A 21,656-nucleotide genomic window follows, 5' to 3' on the forward strand; every position below is an offset into this window, starting at 1 on the left:
CCCCAGGCAAGCAATATGATAGGGCTGCACTAGGCCACCTTACTGTGGCAATTTTGCAATGTCTTTTTCTAGTCAGGCTAATGGGGATTCTTTCAAATCTATCATAAAAGAAGAAAAAGAAAAATCCAGAGCAATATTATCTGAAGTTTCTTGTATTTAAGGGCTTAAAAGGAGTTATATAAAAAAATAACTTTTTAAGCTTTCCTGTAAAAAATAACACCTAAATAATACAAGATTAAGTTTTACTACAGATAACCTTAAAGCCAATAATAATCACAAAGGTAAGCAAATTGTGGAAAATCAATTTGATAAAAAAGTAGTATACATTGAAAATGAAAATAAGAGACTACGTAATATAAAAACTTGAGAAACTTAAAAAAAACATAAGTAGAAAAGCAGAATAAAAAATTGTATGTATAGTATGAAATTGCATAGTATATAGAATATATATGCTGATAGACTAAAAGGTTAAAATAATTTTCTGTTATTTTTATTCAAATTTCTTACAATAGAATAAAATGAAAAACAAACAAATAAACACCAATACAAAATTAATGTTTACTGTATCCAATGGGCCTGACCTGGATGGTTACACCCAATTTCTTCCTTCTTGGTTTCCTAGAATAGATTTTACAAATAGTCCTATTGTCTGGCTATACTATTATTAAAATAAAATAAAAAATGGATACTTTAGCTTGACAAATTCTTAAAATTCCAATTGTGAACAGTTATCTCCTTCCTGATGCAAAGAAAAGGCAAATTCAATAAGCTAAAGGGACTCAAAATGAAAGAACACAGAGGAAACATATCACAAATAATGTATGCATGTGTGTTTTTCTTGAGTGCTTCAGTCTCTGGAAAATGGTTATGACACCTAACAGACTTATAAGTCATTTAAAAACAACTGAATCAGTCAACAAACATGCCATTCACTGAGCATCTATAAGCCATGCACTTTATTCTAAAGATAAAAAAAACAAAAGAAAACAGTCTACTGTCCTCAAAAAACTCACAGTTTAAAAGGAGAGAAAGAATGGCTGCATATAACTGCAATGACATATGGTGAATCCTCTAATAGAGGTATGTACAAAATACTGAGATAAGCAAAAAAGATAGGTAGAATGAGAAAAGTAGGTAAACTTTATAAGTGAGTTAGGCCTTAAATGAGCTATAAGAAGGGAAAGAAGACTTGAAAAGCACATGCAAGTAATTGTGACATGTAAAGCAAGGCAAATGTGTATGATTTTTAGTTAGTGCCTATGTTGCAGAGAGTAAGGGAAAAAACAACAGAAAATTAGGTTAACAGAGCTGTCAGGGAATAAATCACAAAGTAGCTTGTATTCAAAATGGAGAATCCGGCTATTACTAAATTCTGTCAAAAAACATCAATTACAAATGCACCATGACTTTATGTACAGTAAGGAAGAAAAAAAAACAACTTTATGCTGGAGTCTATTAGGAGACTTCATAGTATACTCCTATATAAAGCTGCATGCTCTACCAAAGGGCAACAACCTCAGTGTACGGTAAGAAAATAAACTGGTCATGCAGAAAGGAAAAGCAAAGAACTTTGCATTTCTCTACTTGCCCTTAGGTAGAAGGAAGGGGAAAATCTCCCCCTGAGAACTAAACTCCAAGCAGGTCTATAGTCTGAACTAAAGCTACCAGTGTGGTACAAAAACAAACAAAGAAAACAAACAAGACAAGAATTTAAAATGCTCTCAGATTGGCAAGTGTCTCAGATGCCTGGCAGAAACAAATGTAAATTCTCTTTAGTTAAACCAAACTTCAATCCAGGTCAATAACAATTTAAAAATGCAATCTCATTTCAAAGATGACAAATGAAAACATATTCATTGTGGAATCTACTTAAAAAACAGATCTTATAGTCCTGTGACTATGAATCTGAAGATGTTTCAGAATTACCTGAGGAACTGCTAAAACATTCTTTATAACAGTTGCATACCAGAGATTATTAGATAGGTAGGCCTAAACAAAATGCTGGAATCTCTATTCTAACAAACTACCCGAGGGTGGGTGCGTATGCGTGCACTATTAGACAAGACAGTAGCATGTCTGTGAGGAGTTGGTTGAAAACTCCTACTATCCTATATAATAAAAGCATAGTATGCAAATTGTCCCCTCGAATGGAGTTCTTCTGGGAGTTCGACTAGGGGGCGGGCCAGCTGGGGGAAGAGAGGGAGGCCCCGGCGCTGCCAAGCGGCTGGGGAAAGGGAGGGAGGCTCTGGCTAGCAGCAGTGGCAGGCGGCCAGGGGAAGGGAGGGAGTACCTGGCTGGCAGCCAGCAGCCGCTAGGGACCCTACCAGTGCACGAGTTTCATGCACTGGGCCTCTAGTAGACAATAAAGAACAGTAGGATTTAGACTGACACTTCGGGAAGACACTCTGGTGGTGATGGACTTTGTGAATAGATAAATTAGAAAAGGGTAAGGAGATGAGGGTAGTAATATAATAATTAGGAGGTTATTAAAAGAGGCAAGAGATGGTAATCATTTAATTAGTAACAATGGAAAGAAACGAGTGTATAAAGGAGGCAGAATTAGAATTTTATAAAAACTAGTGCTATACAAAATCCTACACTACATTAATATCAAATGCTCCAAATGCAACTAACACTCGAAATGATCTCCAAGTTCAGATATAAGCACAGAGAGATTTTATTACTTAATGTTTTACATTTCTATTAATCAGTATATACAAATTGAAAAATGTCAATCTCTTTGGGCAAAAGAGAGAAAGGATTTTAAATTACAAACAGAAAATAATGAATTAAAAAACTTACGCTGAATATGAATGAACTGTTTGGGTTGTTTAAACTCTCCTTTGTACAAGCGATTGTAATAGTTGACGTTGCTCTCTGCCTCAGGAACTGGAATGACCATGCTCTCTTTTTTCTCTCTAAACACTTGCTGTGCTGAAATAGCTCGCTGTAAGTGATGTTCCTGGAAAATGTAAAGTAGGCAACATAAGTTGTTTTAATAATGTTACTTTAATGCATAAATATATTTAAGTTTTACTTGGTTTAATAATAGCAAGGTGCTTTAAGAATCAATTATAAACAGTTCCTTTGCTGCAAAATTAGGAAAACATTGCTGTTGCTCTCCTTTAATACTTGTGGTTCATAGTTAGATGTCACCTTAGATCAGTGGTTCTCAACCTGTGGGTCGTGACCCCTTTGGGGGTCAAACGACCCTTTCACAGGGGTTGCCTAAGACCATCGGAAAACACATATATAATTACATATTGTTTTTGTGATTAATCACTATGCTTTAATTATGTTCAATTTGTAACAATGAAAATACATCCTGCATATCAGATATTTACATTACGATTTATAACAGTAGCAAAATTACAGTTATGAAGTAGCAATGAAAATAATTTTGTTACAAACAAATATGCAAATGGCAAGAAAATAATTTTTATTGCAGATTTTAAGTGTCTTCTGCATTTATATTGCAAAAACTTCAACAATACAAAATTCTGGATAATTCAAAGAAAGATAAAATGATGCTCAACAGACAAAGTTAAACAAAAACTTCTTATAAAATATACCAGATTCTAATACTTTCAATCACCTCCCACTTAATGCATACTTTCTCCCTTGACCCACAGTGGACCATTACCATCTAACCAGCTATAACCTTGTGGAAGGAAAATTAGGTTATCTTACCCCCAAAAAATTCCCCTTCATATTCAGATTAAAGGTTTTTTTAAATCCCCTAAAACAAAACAAACTGGAAGGAGAGCAGCAAGAAAAGCCCAGATGGAAGGAAATAATAAAGATCAGAGCAGAAATAAATGACATAGAAACTAAAATACTGGTACAAAACATAAATGAATCCAAGAGGTGATAAACAAGAAAAGATAAACAAGACTGATGAACTCTTAGCCAGACTCATTGAGAAACAAAGAGAGGGGACCCAAATAAAATTAGAAATGAAAGAGGTGAAGTAACAACAGACACCACAGAAATACAAAGGATTGTAAGCAAATACTATGAACAACTACATGCCAACAAACTGGACAACCTGGGAAAAATGAACAAATTCCTAGAAACATATAAATCTTCTAAAACTGAATCAGGAAGAATCAGAAAACCTGAATAGGCCAATAACAACTGATGAAAATGAAGTAATTAAAAAGCTCCCAGCAAACAAAAGATCTGGACCTGATGGATTTACAGGAGAATTTTACCACACAGGAGATTTCAATAATAGATAGATCAATCAGACAGAATATCAACAAAGAAAAAGGACTTAGACAACACTACAGATCAACTGAACTTAATGGAACATTCCATTCAACAACAGCAGAACACTCATTCTTCTCATGCACTCACAAAACATTTCCCAGGATAGATCACACACTAGGGCACAAAACAAGTTTTATCAAATTTAAGAAGACTGAAATCATACCAAGAATCTTTTACAATCACAACAGAATGAAACTAGAAATCAACAGCAACAGGAAAACTGAAAAATTCACAAATGCAGAGGTAGGCAAGAGTAGATTTCAGTTGCCCATATGGAAAATAATACAATAATTAATAAATAACACAACAGTAAACTCTGTTTTGTGTATTCACAACTGTAAACCTAATTTTCCCCACCCTTAGACATGAAAACTGAACAATACACTTTTGGACAACCAAAGGATAAAAAGAAATTACAAGAGAATTTAGAAAATATTGACACAAATGAAAACAAAAATTCAAAATTAAACTTAAGGGATGTAGCAAAAGCAATATTATGAGGGAAGTTTATAGCACTAAAATCCTATCTACATTAAAAAGATTTCAAATCAACAACCTAACATTACATTTCATGAAACTAGAAAAAGAACAAACAAATCGTAAATTAGCAAAAGAAAGACTATATTAGAGGAGAAATAAAATAGAAAATAAAAACATAGGGGGAAAATCAATGAAACAGAAAGTTGTTTTGAAAAGATCAATAAAATTGACAAAAGCTTAGTTACTGAACTAAATAGGAGTAAACCCAAATACTAGAAATCAGAAATGAGACATTAAAAATGATGTCACATAAATAAAGAGAATTATGAGACTACTATGAACAATTATACACCAATGAATTGGGTAATCTAGAATAAACAGATAAATTTCTAGAAACATGCAACCTATCAAGATTAAATCATGAAAATAAAAAGTCTGAACAAACCTGTAACTAGAAAAGCTCATGGCCAGATGGCTTCACTGGAGAAAGAATTAACAACAATCCTTCTTAAACTCTTAAAAAAACACATTAAAGAAGCCCAGCCAGTGTTGCTTATTGGATTGAGCATCATCCCATGCACCAAGAGGTCACAGATTCAATGAACAGTCAGGGCACATGCCCGAGTAGCCGCTTGATCTGTGGTAGTGGGCAAGCAGGAGGAAGCCAATCAATGTTTTGCTCTCACATTGATGTTTCTATCTCTCTCCCCCTTCCTCTCTTAAAATAAATAAATGAATAAAAAACATTTTTAAAAAATTAAAGAAAAGGGAAAATTTCCAAAGTCATTTTATGAAGCCAATATTACCAATACCAAAATCGGACAAAAATACTGCACGGAGGAGGGTGAAGGAAGGAGGAAATGGGTTAAGCTAGTGCAAAGGTATAAACTCACAGTTACAAGATTAATAAAATTCTGGGGATGTAGAGTATGGTGACTATATATCATGACCAAGTGGGATTTATTCCTGGAATGCAAGATTCAAAAATTTATCAATATAATGCACCGTAATAAAAGAATGAAGGACAAATACCACCATGATCATTTCAATTAATGCATTAACAAAATTCAACATTCTTTCATGAAAAACACTCAACATACTAGGAACAGAAGAAAATTACTTCAACTAGTAAACAAATTAGAACTAATAAATTTAACAATGTTACAGGATATGTCAACACACAAAAATCAGTTGTTCTTATATACTAACAATGAGCAATCTGTAAAGAAATTAAGCCGAAACTGGTTTGGCTCAGTGGATAAGAGCATCAGCCTGCGGACTGAAAGGTCCCAGGTTCGATTCCGGTCAAGGGCATGTACCTGGGTTGTGGGCACATCCCCAGTGGGAGATGTGCAGGAGGTGGCTGATCGATGTTTCTCTCTCATTGATGTTTCTAACTATCCCTCTCCCTTCCTCTCTGTAAAAAATCAATAAAATATATTAAAAAAAAAAAGAAATTAAGAAAACAATCCCATTTACAACAGCATTGAAAAGAGAAAAATACTTAGAAAATAAACTTAACCAAGGAGGTGAAAGAATTATACATGAAAAACCACAAAACACTGCCGAAAGAAGTTAAATAAGACGTAAGTAAAAAGGAAAGACAAATTTGTTTTCATGTATTCGAAGACCATTTGAAAAAAAGAAATACCATATGATCAAGCAATCCAACTTCTGGGTACATATACAAAGAAATGAAAATGAGATTTCCAAGAGATATTTGCACACCCATGTTCACAAGAGCCAAGTGGTAAAAATAATCCAAGAGTTTATTGACAGATGAATGGATAAACAAAATGTGGTATATACATGTAATGGAATATTACTCTGCTGTAAAAAGAAAGAAATCCTGACACATGCTACAACTTGGATAAACCTTATGAACATTATGCTAAATGAAATAACCCAGCCACAAAAAGACCAACACTGCATCATTTCACTTATAAACGGTATAAAGTAGTCAAATTTATAGAAACAAAAATTGGTTGCCAGAGGTTTGAGGGAGGAGGAAAAAGGGAAGATGTTGTTTTCTGAACAGAGTTTCAGTTTTTAAAAATGAAAATAGTTCTAGATATCTGTTGTAATAACAGATAAAAATTTAGTGGTTTGTTTTTTTACATGTATAGAACACCTCAATTCAGATTAGCCATATTTTAAGTGCTCAAAAGCCACAAATGACTAGTGGCAACATATTGGATAGTGTGGTCCATCTTCACATGGCTTCCTTCAACCAAGACTGGAAAACTTCAGCAAAATTCTGTATAGACAAACACACATATTTCAAAGATGGGGAAAGGCTAGAAGACTAATATTCAAAATCTGCACATCAAAGTGGAAATAATGCAGCTAAAAATGGGAGAATGAAAAAAACCTTCTCAAATACCAAATATAATCCTATATAATAAATGCCTAATATTCTAAGTGTCTGGTCGGCCATTCAACCAATCAAAGCATAATATGCTAATGATATGCTAAGGCCGCTCAACCGCTTGCTATGACGTGCACTGACCACCAGGGGGCAGATGTTCCAACTGGTACGTTAGCTTGCGGCTGGGGTCCAGCCAAACGGGACTGAATGAGATGGGCCAGACATACCCTGGAGCCCTTCCATGGCACCTCCCTGACTGGCCAACCTCCTGCGTCCCTCCCCGCCCCGATCATGCACTGGTGGGGTCCCTCGGCCTGGCCTCTCACAATCTGGGCTGAGGGACCCTGCTCCCCACAAGTGCACAAATTTCGTGCACCAGGCCTCTAGTCTTTTTAGAAAAGAGCAAAAAGTAAAAACAGCCAATATAATAAAAATTTTAAAAATTAAATATGAAAGAATTGAGATCAAACATATTTAGTCACAGCAATAAATGTAAATGGTCTTTACTCATCTATGAAAACAAGATTTTCAACTTGTCTCATAACCCAAGACTCAACTATATGCTTATACAACACACACACACACACACACACACACACACACACACACACCCACACAGTAGGTTCAAGTTATTCAGAAAGAATAAAATTAAAGGCACAGATGAAAGTTTACTATGTAATAGAAGACAATAAGGCAAGCAGACCTTAATATCAGACTAGTAGAATTCAAGCGAAAGAACAATAAGCATGACCTATAAACCACAATTCACAACAGATTTTGAATATCTACGTATCATTTGTAAATATCTATATCTATGTATTGTGAGTATATACAGGGTATCCCAAAAAATGTATACACACTTTAATAGCTGATAGCTCAATTTTGAAAATGAAATGATTTTAATAAACACTGCCTTTATAATTATTCAAAGTGTGTGTATATATATTTGGGGGACACCCTATATTTGAATATCTATGTAATTTATGATTATCTATACATCAAATAACATAGCAACCATTTTACAAAGCAAAACTACAGGATATGCAAGTAGTAATAGGTAAGAAACAGTAATAATCAGTAACTTTAACACAACACTCAGCATAAGGCAAATCAAGGGGACAAAAAACAATCATGGACCTACCTATGCAACTTAATAAGGCATAATTAAACAGTTTATATCAAACTTTATACCCAAAGCCCCTTCTTATCAAGTACCAATAGAATTTTCATAAAACTAATCAGATAGTAGTTAAGAATTACAAAGATCAGGTATTACAGATGGTGTAGAAAGTATAAGGACAAAGTGAAAATTCTCTGAGCATATACCCTTTGTATTGTTTTGAATTTTAGAACCATGTTAATGTTTCATGTAATCCTATATAGTAAGAGGCTAATATGAAAGTCGACCGAACAGCTGAACGACCGGTCGCTATGACGTGCACTGACCACCAGCGGAGTGCCACTCAACCAGAAGTAGGGCTCATGGTTGGTGAGCACAGCAGCGGTGGTGGGAGCCTCTCCCACCTCCACACGCTAAGGATGTCCAACTGATGGCTTAGGCCTGCTCCCCACTGGGCCTAAGCTGTCAGTTGGACATCCCCTGAGGGCTCACGGCCTGTGAAAGGGCGCAGGCCGGGCTGAGAACCCCCACCCCCGCAAGAATTTCGTGCAACAGGCCTCTGGTCTAAAAATAATTAAAATCAAAGAGGATGTGGGGAGAACCCAAAATAGAATGCAAAGAGAAACAAATAGAAAACTCACTTATTAGAAATGAATGCCCATATACCTACCAGGAAGGGGATGGAAAAGAAAGGAATTTAAGTTCCTTTAGAAAATAATGATGAGAGACTCATCTGTAAAATTTAGTTAAGATATACTTTAAAGGTTTATTGTGATGGTTATGTAAGTTAAAGTGTTCAGAATAGTCCATGACATAAGGAATAAAAGTTTCTTGTTTTTATTAAAACATATCACAAAGGTACAATATTCAAAATAGTGGAATTTTAAGAACAAAAGCAAAACAATTTAGAAATCTTGACAATTAAAAACCTTTTTCAACACCCATTCAAAACAAAAATTTCTCTGAAAGAAATGTGTTCAAGCTAATAAAGAGTAAGCACCTATGAAAAACCTATATCTAACATCATACTTAATGGTCAAAGAGTGAGTGCTTTCCTCCTAAAATCAATAACAAACTAATAAGGAAGTCTGTTCTCACCACTTCTAGTCCACATTTTACCAGAAGTTTTAGCCAGTGCAGTAAGGGAAGAAAAAAATAAGAACATACAGATTGGAAACAAAAAGGTAAAAAACTATTTACACATGATATGATCATGTAGGGAGAAAACCCTAAGGAATCTTAACAGAGCTGATAAAATTAAAAGGTAAATTTAACAAAAGATTGCAAACCAATAATAAAAATTCAATTTTATTTCTATACATTAGTAACTGAAAAATTAGAAAAAAAAGCAGTATCATTTATAACAGCATCAGAACTGAACATTTAGGGTTTAACGAAGTATATGCCAAACTTGCACAGCAACATAAATTGAGAAATATAACATGGTCATGGACTAGAAGGTTCAATAACAAAAAACAAAAACTTTCTCAAGTAAATTTCACCCTAAACTGATCTAGATATAGACTCATCATAACCCTAATAAAACCCCAATAGGCTTTAAAAAAAACCCCACAGAAATGGATAAGCTGATTCTAAAAGTCATATGGAAAGGCAAAAGAAACAGAATAGTCAAAACAATCTTGAAAAAAAAATTTTTTAAAGAATTTGAAGAACATGCACAATTTGATTACAAGCTAAATCATAAATCTAAGTTAACAACAATGTGTTACTGGCATAAAGATAAACATACAAAGCAATGGAGATAAAAGGAGTCTAGAAACAGACCCGCATACACACAGGTAATGAGTTTTAGACAAAGGTGCCAATTACATGGGGGTAAGGAGTCTTTTCATCAAACGGTCTGGACATGAGCTGGTAAAAAAAAAAAAAAAAAAAAAAAAAAAAAGAGCCCAATATTCCTATCTCATACTACACTCAAAATAGATCACAGATTTAAACATAAAGCCTAAATTATAAAATATCTACAAGAAAATATGGGAAAAAATTCTAGGGACCCTGGATTTGGCAAAGATTTCTCAGGACATAAAAAGCACAAATTATAAATGGAAGAATTAATAAGCTGAACTTCCTCAAAATAAAAAAATTGTGCTTTTCAAATTACATTAAGAAAACAAAAAGATAAGCCAGACTGGGGAAAAATATTCACAATATATGTGAGAAAACGTGTATATAGAATATAGAGTGAGGCAAAGTAGGTTTATAGTCGTGAGTACACAAAAGATGTGTGCTTGCATGATTATTGTATTATTTTGCATACAAACAACTGTATAAAAAGAACTCTTATAACTCAATAAGAAAACAATTTAATTTTTAAAGAAAGCAGACACTTCATGAAGATACAGGAATGGCCAATAAACACTTTAAAAGATGCTCAAAATCTTTTTATCAGGGAAATCCGTATACATAAAAGACTAACATGCTAAGTGTCCAACCAGTAGCTATGATGCACCAACAGGGGGCAGGTGCTCAATGCAGAAGCTGCCGTGACTCGCACTGGCACCATGAACCTGGCACCCACAAAGCAACATTCGGCTTCCCTTAAGTGGGACATAGGCCCTGCCACCACCCCAGAGTGACAGCCCATCAAATTGCAACGGATGCTGCCGAGACACCTTGGCGTAAAATGCGGCCCACAGCCCAGCCCGGAAATGGTCGCTGTGGGAGCCGGGTAATGATGTCATGTAGCAATGCCTGGCTTCCTCTCCCTAGCGATGACTAATCTCCTTGCAGTTTCTTCAACCCAGGAACATGACTTGCTTTATAGCCAGGTGCAAACATTTCACACTTTAACCAATGTCTGTGAAGCGTTTTCCCGTGCCTCATCTCATCTGATCCTCATAGAAGTCCTGGAGCAGGTAGACAGGAGACTCGGTAGAATACTATTTTCTTTTCAATAGCCAGAAAACAGAGATTTAGAAAGTTTAGAAACTTGACCCGACTGAAAAGAAGTAATGGTGGGCCTTGAAAATGACTTCAGGTTTTCTCACTGCACAGAATATAGTCAAACACTGCTGCAGTTATATATTTTACCCTTTGTTCTCCCTGCGTGATCTACAATAATAATCTGCTTCCTGTTGATATTTACTGCTGTGTTGCTGACAATTACCTGAAAGAGAAGTTGAGGTGCTTCACTGGGCTGGCAACAGTCTAGCTACATCAGAAAGCAGGTCTATTTAAGCAAGTTTATTCTATATATATAAAAGGCTAAGTTGACTCATGCATGCGCGATACATATAAAGCTCTTGCTGGTGCCAATCGCACGCGTGTTTGGATATGTCATTGTCGATCGTGAATTTGGTTGACACTTCTGTTACAGAGACAGGGCAAACAACAATATTAAAATATTTCTTCTAATAAATTTCCTTTCAATGTGCATGAATCCATGCACCAGGCCACTAGTGTAAAATAAAACCACAGAAAGTTTTGACTACACACCCACAAAATGACTAGAATTAAGAAACTGACCACAACAAGTGATGGGATGTTAAATGATATCACCACTTTGGAAAACTGTTGGGTAGTTGCTTATAAAGTAAATATTCATTTTATCATTTGACCCAGCAATCCTACTGCTAACAAAGTATGTACCCGAGAAGTGAAATGCCTATCCACAAACAACTTGCACATAAATGTTAACTGCAATTTTACTCACAATGGCAAAAAACTGGAAACAAATGTACATCAACAGTTGAATAGATAAGAAAAGTGAGTATACTTATTCAATAGAATATTTGGTTAAAAGAAAAAAAGGAATGGAACAAACTAACCACACTCAGGATCTCAAAAGTATACTGAGCAATAACCGCACACAGGCAGCTACATACTGTGTGATTCCCTTTATATGAAGTTTGAGTACAGACAAAACTAACCAACAGTGATTGAAATCAGATCAGTAGTTGCCTGAAATGGGGGTGGAGGATAAAACCGTAAAAAGGTTAAAAGGAACTTTTGTAGGGAGTGAAAATATTCTATTCCTTGTCTGAGGTACTGGTTACACTGGTGTATTTCTTTATTAAAACATAGAACCACACACAAAATAAATGCTTTATACTATAAAGTACAAAGCCAATTTTTAAAATCTAGAAAAATTAACTTGTGTGGTAAAAAATATTTAACGTAAATAAAACATGGTGGCTAGGCAATATCTGCAATGCTGGTAAAATTGTGATGAGTAAAACAAACACTTTCAAGAATGAGTGCTAGAAAATGTGTTAAAGTGTAAATTGGCATGTTCTGGAGAACAGTTTGGTAATATATTTCTAAGCCTTAAAAATCTTCTAACAGTTAACTTATTATTTAAACAACTAGAGGCCCAGTACACGAATTCATGCATGGGTGGGATCCCTCGGCCTGGCTGGCGATCAGAACTGATCGGGGCTGTCTCACCTGTCCCAATCGGGGCCGTCCTGGCCAGGGGGAGGGACAGCGGGAGGTTGGCCAGCTGAGGGAGGTTGGCTATAGGAGCGCACTGACCACCAGGGGGCAGCTCCTCCGTTGAGCATCTGCCCCCTTGGTGGTCAGTGAGTGTCATAGCTACCAGCTGGTCATCCGGTCGTAATGGTCATTTAGGCTTTTATATATATAAATAATAATAATAAGTAAAACTGGAAGCAAGCTAATTATCTCCATCACTGGATTAATTGTAATTTAGTATATCCATACAATGGACTTATACACTGCCACTTAAAATTTCTTGAAAAATAATTTAATATTTGAAAATGTTTATGCATTAAATAGAAAAAGCAGGAACCAAAATCACACATTGAAAATAATCTCAAATAGAATAAGGTAAATAGATGATACATGATGGGATATATAAACACAGAATTAAAAAGTAAAAAAATAGAAAAAAAATCTGAAAAAGAAATGTGCCAAAGTATTAGGTGGTGAAATTATAGATGGTCTTTATTTTCTTCTCTACATTTTCTACAATTTACCCAAAGAGCAACCAGTGCCAATCTTTAAAATCACTTAAAATGATCCTTTTAGAATCAAAGAAAGGAAGAGATAAAGGAAGACCAAAAAAAAAAAAAAAAAAAAATCGTAGAGGAGTCCTTATCCTATCTATTTAAAACTGCTTCTCTTCTAATACTTCCTAAATCTGATTCTCAGCCCTGGCAGCATATTAAAATTACCTGGAAGGCCAAATATAGACTCTATGGGAGATAAAAGAGGCAGCAGAAATCAGTTAAAAGGCTTTAGCATCTTACTTTCACTACAAAGATGAAATACATACAGTGAAATATTATTCAGCCATAAAGACAAATGTAGTACTGATTTATGCTACATTGTGATCTTTATAAACATTATGCTATTTAAAAGAACGCCGCATGTATATGATTCCCTTTATAGGAAATGTAAAGAAATAGACAAAACCATAGAGAAAAAAGTATATTAGTGGTTGTCATAGAGTATTAGGGGGAGTAGGATGAAGAGTGACTAATGGGTATGAGATTTCTCTTTAGGGTGCTTAAAGTGTTCTGAAACAAAATAGTTGTTATGTTACAGAAGAGTGTGAATATAAAAAAAACCATGGAGTTGCACAATTTCATATGGTGAATTATATGTTATGTGAAAGTTTATCACAAAAAAATTTGCCCCCCTGCCTCCCCCCGCCTAAAAGATGAAGTGACAGTGGATGAATTTACACTTCTACCTGAAGCAACAACAATAAAATATGACAAGAGTTGAAATAATGGTTTTCCAGGCAGTGGACATCAGGCAATAAAAGACTTAAAAGAAGGAAAATAAAACCAGGTGAGTGAGACTATGTTAGCCTCTGTTTACTACCTTGAAAGAGTTTCCATGCCAAGGAGCAAAAGAATGAACTGAGGCAGAGCCTAGACTTCATGAGCTGCAGAGACAGAAATAAGAGGCCAGGAAGACTAAGGCACCTTTCAAGTTCATGGCAGAATACCGAAGAGGAAAGAACTACACAAAGATAGAACCCAGGAAATCTGCAGAGGGTTCCCTGGAGTATTCAGCAGAGAGTCTTCAGCACACAAATGTGACAATGAGGAACAAACTTCCCCAAAAGATTAGAGGGAACAGTGCCTGTCATTCAGGGTCAGGAAGAGTACCTGTTCCTACCAACCAGACTGGAAAAAAAGACAAGCCGTATACAGAGGAACAAAGATACAGATGACATCGGATTTCTCATCAGAAACAATGCAAGAAAAGACTGGAACATTTTCAATGAGTACTAGAAGAAAAAACTGACAACTTGAAATTCTGTATCCAGAATATCGTTCAAAAGCAAAGCAAAAATCAGAGATATGTTGTACAACAATATGCATATAGTTAACAGTACTGTAACATGTATTTATAACTTGTTAAAAGGATAAATTCATGTTATGTGCTTTACTACACACAAAAAAGGCAAAATAAAGATTTTTTTTTAGACATACAAAAGCTGAAAGTATTCCTCACCAGCAGACCAGCATTATAGGAAATGTCCTTTGGGAAAAAGGAAAATGATACCAGATGGAAGTCTGAATATAAGACAAACTGATGAAAAGCAGGAGTAGTGATAACTACAAGAGTAAATAGATACATCTTTTTATATTATTTTAAAGTATTTGAAAAATAAGTGGTTGTTTAAGTAAAAATAGTAAGAATGTATTATAGAGCTTATTATATATGACAACAATAATAAAAGGGCTGGGCAAGAGAAAATGGCAGTACACTACTATAAGGTTCTTACACTATACATAAGTGATATATCACTTGAACATAGACTATGATTAAATAAAAATCCTATCTAATAAAAAAGGGAATATGCTAATTGACCCTCACGCTGTCGCAAAGATGGAGGCGCCCACAGCCAATAAGGAGGGAAAATGCTAACTGACCCTCTGCCCTCAAAGATGGAGGCGCCCACAGCCAATAAGGAGGGAAAATGCTAACTGACCCCCTGCCCTCAAAGATGGAGGCGCCCACAGCCAATAAGGTGGAATATGTTAATTGACTGCCCCACCCTCAAAGATGGTGGCGCCAACAGCCACAAGATGGCGGTGACCAGTCCCCTCAGCCCCGCTGGGGCGGCCGCTCTGCACGCCTGCCTCCGGAGTCCCTCAGTCCCCTCAGCGCCCCATTCGCCCAGGGCCAGTCTGAGGTACAGGCAAGCCTCACATGATGGCTGCCTTGCCGCCCAGGGCCGGCTGAGACTTGCGCTGCCGGCAATGGCAGCAGCAGAGGTGTGATGGGGCGTCGCCTTCCCTGATCGCCGGGTCGCCTCCCGCCCCTGAGGGCTCCTAGAGGGTGAGGGGGGCAGGCCGGGCTGAGGGACCCTCCTCCATCAGGCCTCTGGTGTATATTATAATCCCCAAATCATGGGTTCTCAACTTTGGCACTACTGATATTTTGGGCATAAATTCTTTGTTGTGGGAGGCTGCCCTATGCACTGTAGATGTTTAGCAGCATCCCTGACCTCTAACCACAAGAAGTCAGTAGCATCCCCCAAGTTGTGAAAATAAAAAAATGCTTTCAGACATTACCAAGTGTCCTCTGGGAAATAAATCAGACCCCGCTGAGAATCACATTCCTGAAGCAATCACTAAATTAACAAAACAAAGTTATTGCTAATGAACTAAAAACAAAGGTAAAATGGAATCATAAAAAGTACTCAACTCAAAAGAAGGCAGAAAAGGAAAAAGGAACAAAGGACAGAAGAAACAAAGAGAAAACAGTAGCATAACAGAGTGTTACCTAACCGTATCAAAAAATCCTATCAAATCTCAATAAAATAGGAATAGAGGGGATCTTTCCTCAACTTGTCCCCTCTCACTACTGTGTTTCAACATCATACAAGAAGTTCTAGCAATGAGACAAAAAAAAAAAAAAAAAGGAAATAAGAGGTATAAAGATTGGGAAAAGACATAAAATTGTCTTTGTTTGCAAATGAAGTGATCATCTATGGAGAAAATCTGAAACAGACAAAAGACTCCTGGAACTACTATACCAAGGTTGCAGGATTCAAGGTTAATATACAAAAGTAAATTTCTTTCCTGTATACCAACAATGAACAAGTGGAATTTTAAATTAAAAACAATACCATTTACATTAGCAACACCCAAAATGAAATGTTTATGTATAAATCTAACAAAATAGATACAGTATCTATGAGGGAATATCGTAAAATTCTGAAGAACAAAATCAAATAGAAGAATGAAGAGATAGTCTATATTCATGAATAGGAACACCAACATTGTCAAGATGTCAGTTCTTCCCAACTTGATCTACATGGTGGGGCAAAAATAGGCTTACAGTTGTATGTGAAAGTTTAGTTTTGTATTATTATTTATTAATTACTAGAGGCCCGGTGCACGAAATTCGTGCACGGGGGGGGTGGGTTGGGGAGGGGGGGGCCTCAGCCCGGCCTGCACGCTCTCACAATCCAGGACTGCTGGCTCCTAACCACTCGCCTGCCTGCCTGCCTGATCACCACTAACTACTCGCCTGCCTGCCTGTCACCCCTAACCACTCGCCTGCCTGATCACCTCTAATTGCTCACCTGACTGCCTGATTGCCCCTAACTGCCTCTGCCTGCCTGCCTGCTCACCCCTAACCATCTGCCTGCCTGTATAATCGCCCATAACCATCTGCCTGCCTGCCTGATCGCCCCTAACCACTCACCTGCCTGCCTGATCGCCCCTAACCGCCTCTGCCTGCCTGCCTGATCACCCCTAACTGCCTCTGCCTGCCTGCCTGATCACCCCTAACCATCTGCCTGCCTGTATAATCGCCCATAACCATCTGCCTGCCTGCCTGATCACCCGTAACTGCCTCTGCCTCGGCGGCTTCGTTTGGCTGTCCAGTCTAATTAGCATATTATGCTTTCATTATTATAGATTGTATTATTTCCATTTGAGTAACTGAAAACCTACTTTTGCCCCATCCTGTATATAGATTCAATGCAATCCCAATCAAAATCCCAACAAGTTACTTTGTGGATATTGACAAACAGATTCTAAAGTTTACAAGGAGAGATAAATGACCTAGATTAACCAACACAATACTGAAGAAGAGGAACAAAGTTGGAAGGCTGATGCTATCTGAGTTCAAAGACTTCTAAAGCTACCCTAATCAAAACAGTGTAGTACTGGGGAAAGAACAAATAGATCAATGGAACAGAATAGAGAGCCCAGAAATAGACCCACATAAACAGATCCTCTTTGATGGAGGAGCAAAGGCAATGCAACAGAGCAAATCTTTTCAACAAATGCTACTTGAACTGTACACTCACATGCAAAAAAAAGTGAAAAAAGCCAATCTGAAAAGGTTACATATTGTATAATTCCAACTGTATGACATTATAGAAAATGCAAAACAATGGAGACAGTAAAAATATCAGTGGTTGTGGGGGATGGGGAGGCCAGAGGGATACATAAGGACAGGGTCGATTTTTAGGAGTTAAAATATTCTATATACCATAACGAGGGGCACATCATTATACATTTGTTCAAACCTATATATTGTATGCCACCAAGAGTGAACTATAATGTAAACTACTGAACTTTGGGTGATCATGGTTTTTCAATATAGGTTCATTAATTTTAACAAATGTACCACTCTGGTAATAGATGTTGATAGCAGGAAACCCAGCTACCATTCCAAAAAAAATCCTCAGAAAACTGTATGTGGACAGGGGTATATGGGAAATCTGTCCCTTCCTCTCAAAACTGCTCTAAAAAAGTCTTAATTAAAAAAAAAAAAACATATTAAATGTAAAAGGTCTAAACACAACAATTAAGAAACAGAGATTGCCAGACCGATTTTTAAAAACACCCAATTATAAACTACCAATAATAAATAGACTTTAAATATAAAGACATAAACAGGTTAAAAGTAAAAACATAAGAAGAGCTATAGATGCTAACACTAGTTAGAGACTTAGTGTGACCACATTCACATCAAACATAGATTTCAAATCAAAGAAAATCACAAGGGATTTAGAAGTTTATTTTATACTGCATAAAGGGGTCAATTAGTCAAGGAGACATAACAAACCTACTCAATTATGCACCTAACAACAGAGCTTCAAGATATGTAAAATAAAAGCTAATGTAACTTCAAGGATAAACAGACATATCTACAATTATAGAGATTTTACTACCATGTTCTCAATAATAGAATAAACGAATACACAGAAAATCAGCACAGGTATAATGACTCTAAGAAAATACCATCTACGGTAACTTGACCTGCCTTTTACAGAATGCTCTCTACCCATTAAAGGCAGCATACACCTTCTTTTCATATTGAAAGGGAACATTTAGCATGACAAAATATATTCTGAACTATACTGAGTGGCCAGATTATTATGATCACCTGACATTTGTAGGCAAATTAGATATAATTTCCACGCTGAAGTTGCTAGAGGGCCAAACCATTATAAATAGGGAAGCAGGTTGTTTACCATGACAGAAGAAGTGATTTTTTTCTGAAGATATGGGTAAACAGCGAGATTTAACAGCCTTTGAACGTGGGACACACACACACACACACACACACACACACTGAGTGGCCAGATTATTATGACCACCTGACATTTGTAGACAAATTAACCATACACTGCATTGTATGGGATATGGAAGCCAAAGGCCTGTTCGAACACCTTTGCTGTCTGCAGTTACCAAGATAAAACGTCTCCAATTCGCACAGGAACACAAGGATTGGACAGTCGAGCATTGGAAAAAAGTTATGTGGTCCGAAGAATCATGTTTCCAGTTGCATCATGCAGATGGCAGAGTGAGAATTTGGCGGAAACAGCATGAAAGCATGCACCCCACATGCATGAGTACAACCCTTCAAGCTGGTGGGGGCAGTGTTATGGTTTGGGCCATGTTTTCCTGGCATAGTTTGGACCCTTTAATTCGTGTGGAACTACGTCTGAATAGCACAACATATCTAAGTATCGTTGCTGATCAAGTTCATCCTATCATGTTGATGGCGTATCCCAATGGAAATGGCTTCTTCCAATAAGACAGTACGCCATGCCATGGTGCTCGTACTGTGCAGGAGTGGTTTCAAGAACATGAGGGAGACTTTACCTTGCTTAGGTGGCCCCCACAATCACCAGATCTCAATCCAATGGAGCATTTGTGGGACGAAGTTAAAAGAGCCATCAGGCAGCTGGTTCCACAACCATCAAATCTTACAGAACTGGACAGTACTATTCAGGCATGGTGTCAGATTCCTCGCATCACCTTTCAACATCTCGTGGAGTCAATGCCAAGAAGAATCGCTGCAGTATTGAAGGCAAAAGGTAGCCCAACGAAGTCCTGACAGGGTGGTCATAATAATCTGGCCACTCAGTGTGTGTGTGTGTGTGTGTGTGTGTGTACACACACACGTTCAAAGGCTGTTAAATCGCCTTGTTTACCCATATCTTTAGAAAAAAATCACTTCTACTGTCCTGGTAAACAACCTGCTTCCCTATTTATAGAGGTCTGGCCCTTTAGCAACTTCAGCGCGAAATTATAGCTAATTTGCCTACAAACGTCAGGTGGTCATAAAAATCTGGCCACTCAGTGTATATTATGAATTATAAAAAATTTACAAGAATTCAAATCACACAAATTATGCTCTCAGACTACAATGCGATCAAGTTAGAAACTGATAAAAGATTTCTGCAAAATCACTAAATATTTGGAAACTAAGTAACATTTTTCTAAACCAGGAACAAAGACGAAATTAAAGGGGAAATTACAAAGTATCTTAAGCAGTACTTAGAATTTTATAGAAATAGAAAACAAAATCAGTAAAGTTGATAAACTTCTAGCCAGATCAGTGAGGAAAAAAGAAGACAAATTACCAATGCCAGGAGTAAGAAAGAAGAGAATATTATGAACACTTTCATACCAATATAAACTCATCAACTGGATGAAAAGGACAAATTCCTTGAAAGAAACAAAGCTCAACGAGGAAGAAATAAATACCCTGAATAACATATCTAGTAAAGAAATTTAACCCTTTGAGTGCCAACCAATATCCTAGGAACTATGCTAAAATTGCCAAGGCATTTTTGTTGATTTTACAGCAGTTTAGGGAAAAAATTATGAATCGAAAGTAAATGAAGTTACATATTCAAAAACTTAAGGAAACCTTTATTACATTGACATATTTAGCAATATCATCATCACTAATAAAAGCAGACTTAGAACTGGACGCCATTTCGAAGCTTTGATAGCGCTCCAGGCACTTTTGGCGAAAGAAAGGAGGAGCATGATCGCGCTCCCCGGCACTCACGGGGTTAACTGTAGTTAAAAAACATACAAAGAAACTTTAGGTACAGATACTTCATTGGTGAATTCTACCAAATACATGAGAGAAAATAATACCAACTCTATACAGATTTTTCCAAGGCCCTGAAGTAGAAGGAATACTTCCCAACTCATTCTATGATGCCAAAACCAAAAAAAGATATTACAAGCTACTAATATTCCTTGTTAACATAGATGCAATCATTGTAAACAAAAATTTAGCAAATAGAACCCAACAATATGTTAAAAGGATAATAAATGACCAAATGGAGTTTATTCCAGGAATGCAGCATTGGTTTACATTAAAAAAATCAATGTAATTCATCATATTAATAAATAAAAGAGACTAAATCGTCTCCATATACAAAAATATTTACAAAACCCAGCTACCATTCCAAAAAAATTCTCAGAAAACTAAAAATAGGAATTTCCAAAAAGCATCAATGAAAAAAAACACAACTAACGTCACACTTATGTGAAATACTGAACACTTTTTCCTAAAATTAGGAACGAGATAGGGATATCCACTGTCAACACTTATGTTCAATGTTGTACTGAAGGTCATAGTGCAATCACCAGAGAGGGAAGCAGGCAGAAAGAATGAGTGAATGAGTAACTTGGAAAGGAAGAAGTAAAACTGCCTTTATGCACAGACCAACAAGATCTTCTCTATATAGGAAATCTGATGTAATCTACAAAAACAAAACAAAACCTTCTAAAACTAAAGCAATATTGCAGGGCATAAGATCAACATACAAATCAAATGTATTTTATGCATCAGTTACAGACACACTAAAATTGAATTATAATCAAGACAGATTCCATTTCAATCTAAAGTGATTTCAAATACAACAATGTGCTAGTTCCTTTTAATACGTACTGAAACAACCTACCAAACTCCCAACTTAGAGTTATATGAATCAGTTGCTATGCAACCCAGAGGTCTTAAACCATGACGGGTTTTAACCAGCAAAGTCTTCATCTAGGTGAGAGCAAAGTCAGGCTTCTCAGATCCATCAAAAGAATGTTAATTATGCAACCCATATTCCTAGTATCTAAAACACCAGAATCTATTTTCAGTTAGCACATATATTTTCAAACATCTCAATCTTTAATTACATGTGTTATTTCC

The 21,656-nt window shown here is 36.4% G+C and overlaps 1 protein-coding gene across 3 annotated transcripts in view; it reads right to left on the bottom strand.

The window, feature by feature from the left end:
- Positions 1-21,656, bottom strand: part of EPC2 (enhancer of polycomb homolog 2) — a 121,963-nt gene that overhangs the window by 78,401 nt on the left and 21,906 nt on the right. For all 3 annotated transcript variants that reach the window (XM_070423043.1, XM_070423042.1, XM_070423041.1), the window contains exon 2: positions 2,803-2,962. In XM_070423043.1, coding sequence (XP_070279144.1) covers positions 2,803-2,962 — 160 coding nt within the window. The remainder of the gene's footprint in view (positions 1-2,802; positions 2,963-21,656) is intronic.

This window comes from Myotis yumanensis, unplaced genomic scaffold (assembly GCF_028538775.1).
Source record: "Myotis yumanensis isolate MYYU_CA2020_CCGP unplaced genomic scaffold, mMyoYum1.0.hap1 SCAF_8, whole genome shotgun sequence".
Taxonomy (NCBI): Eukaryota; Metazoa; Chordata; class Mammalia; order Chiroptera; family Vespertilionidae; genus Myotis; species Myotis yumanensis.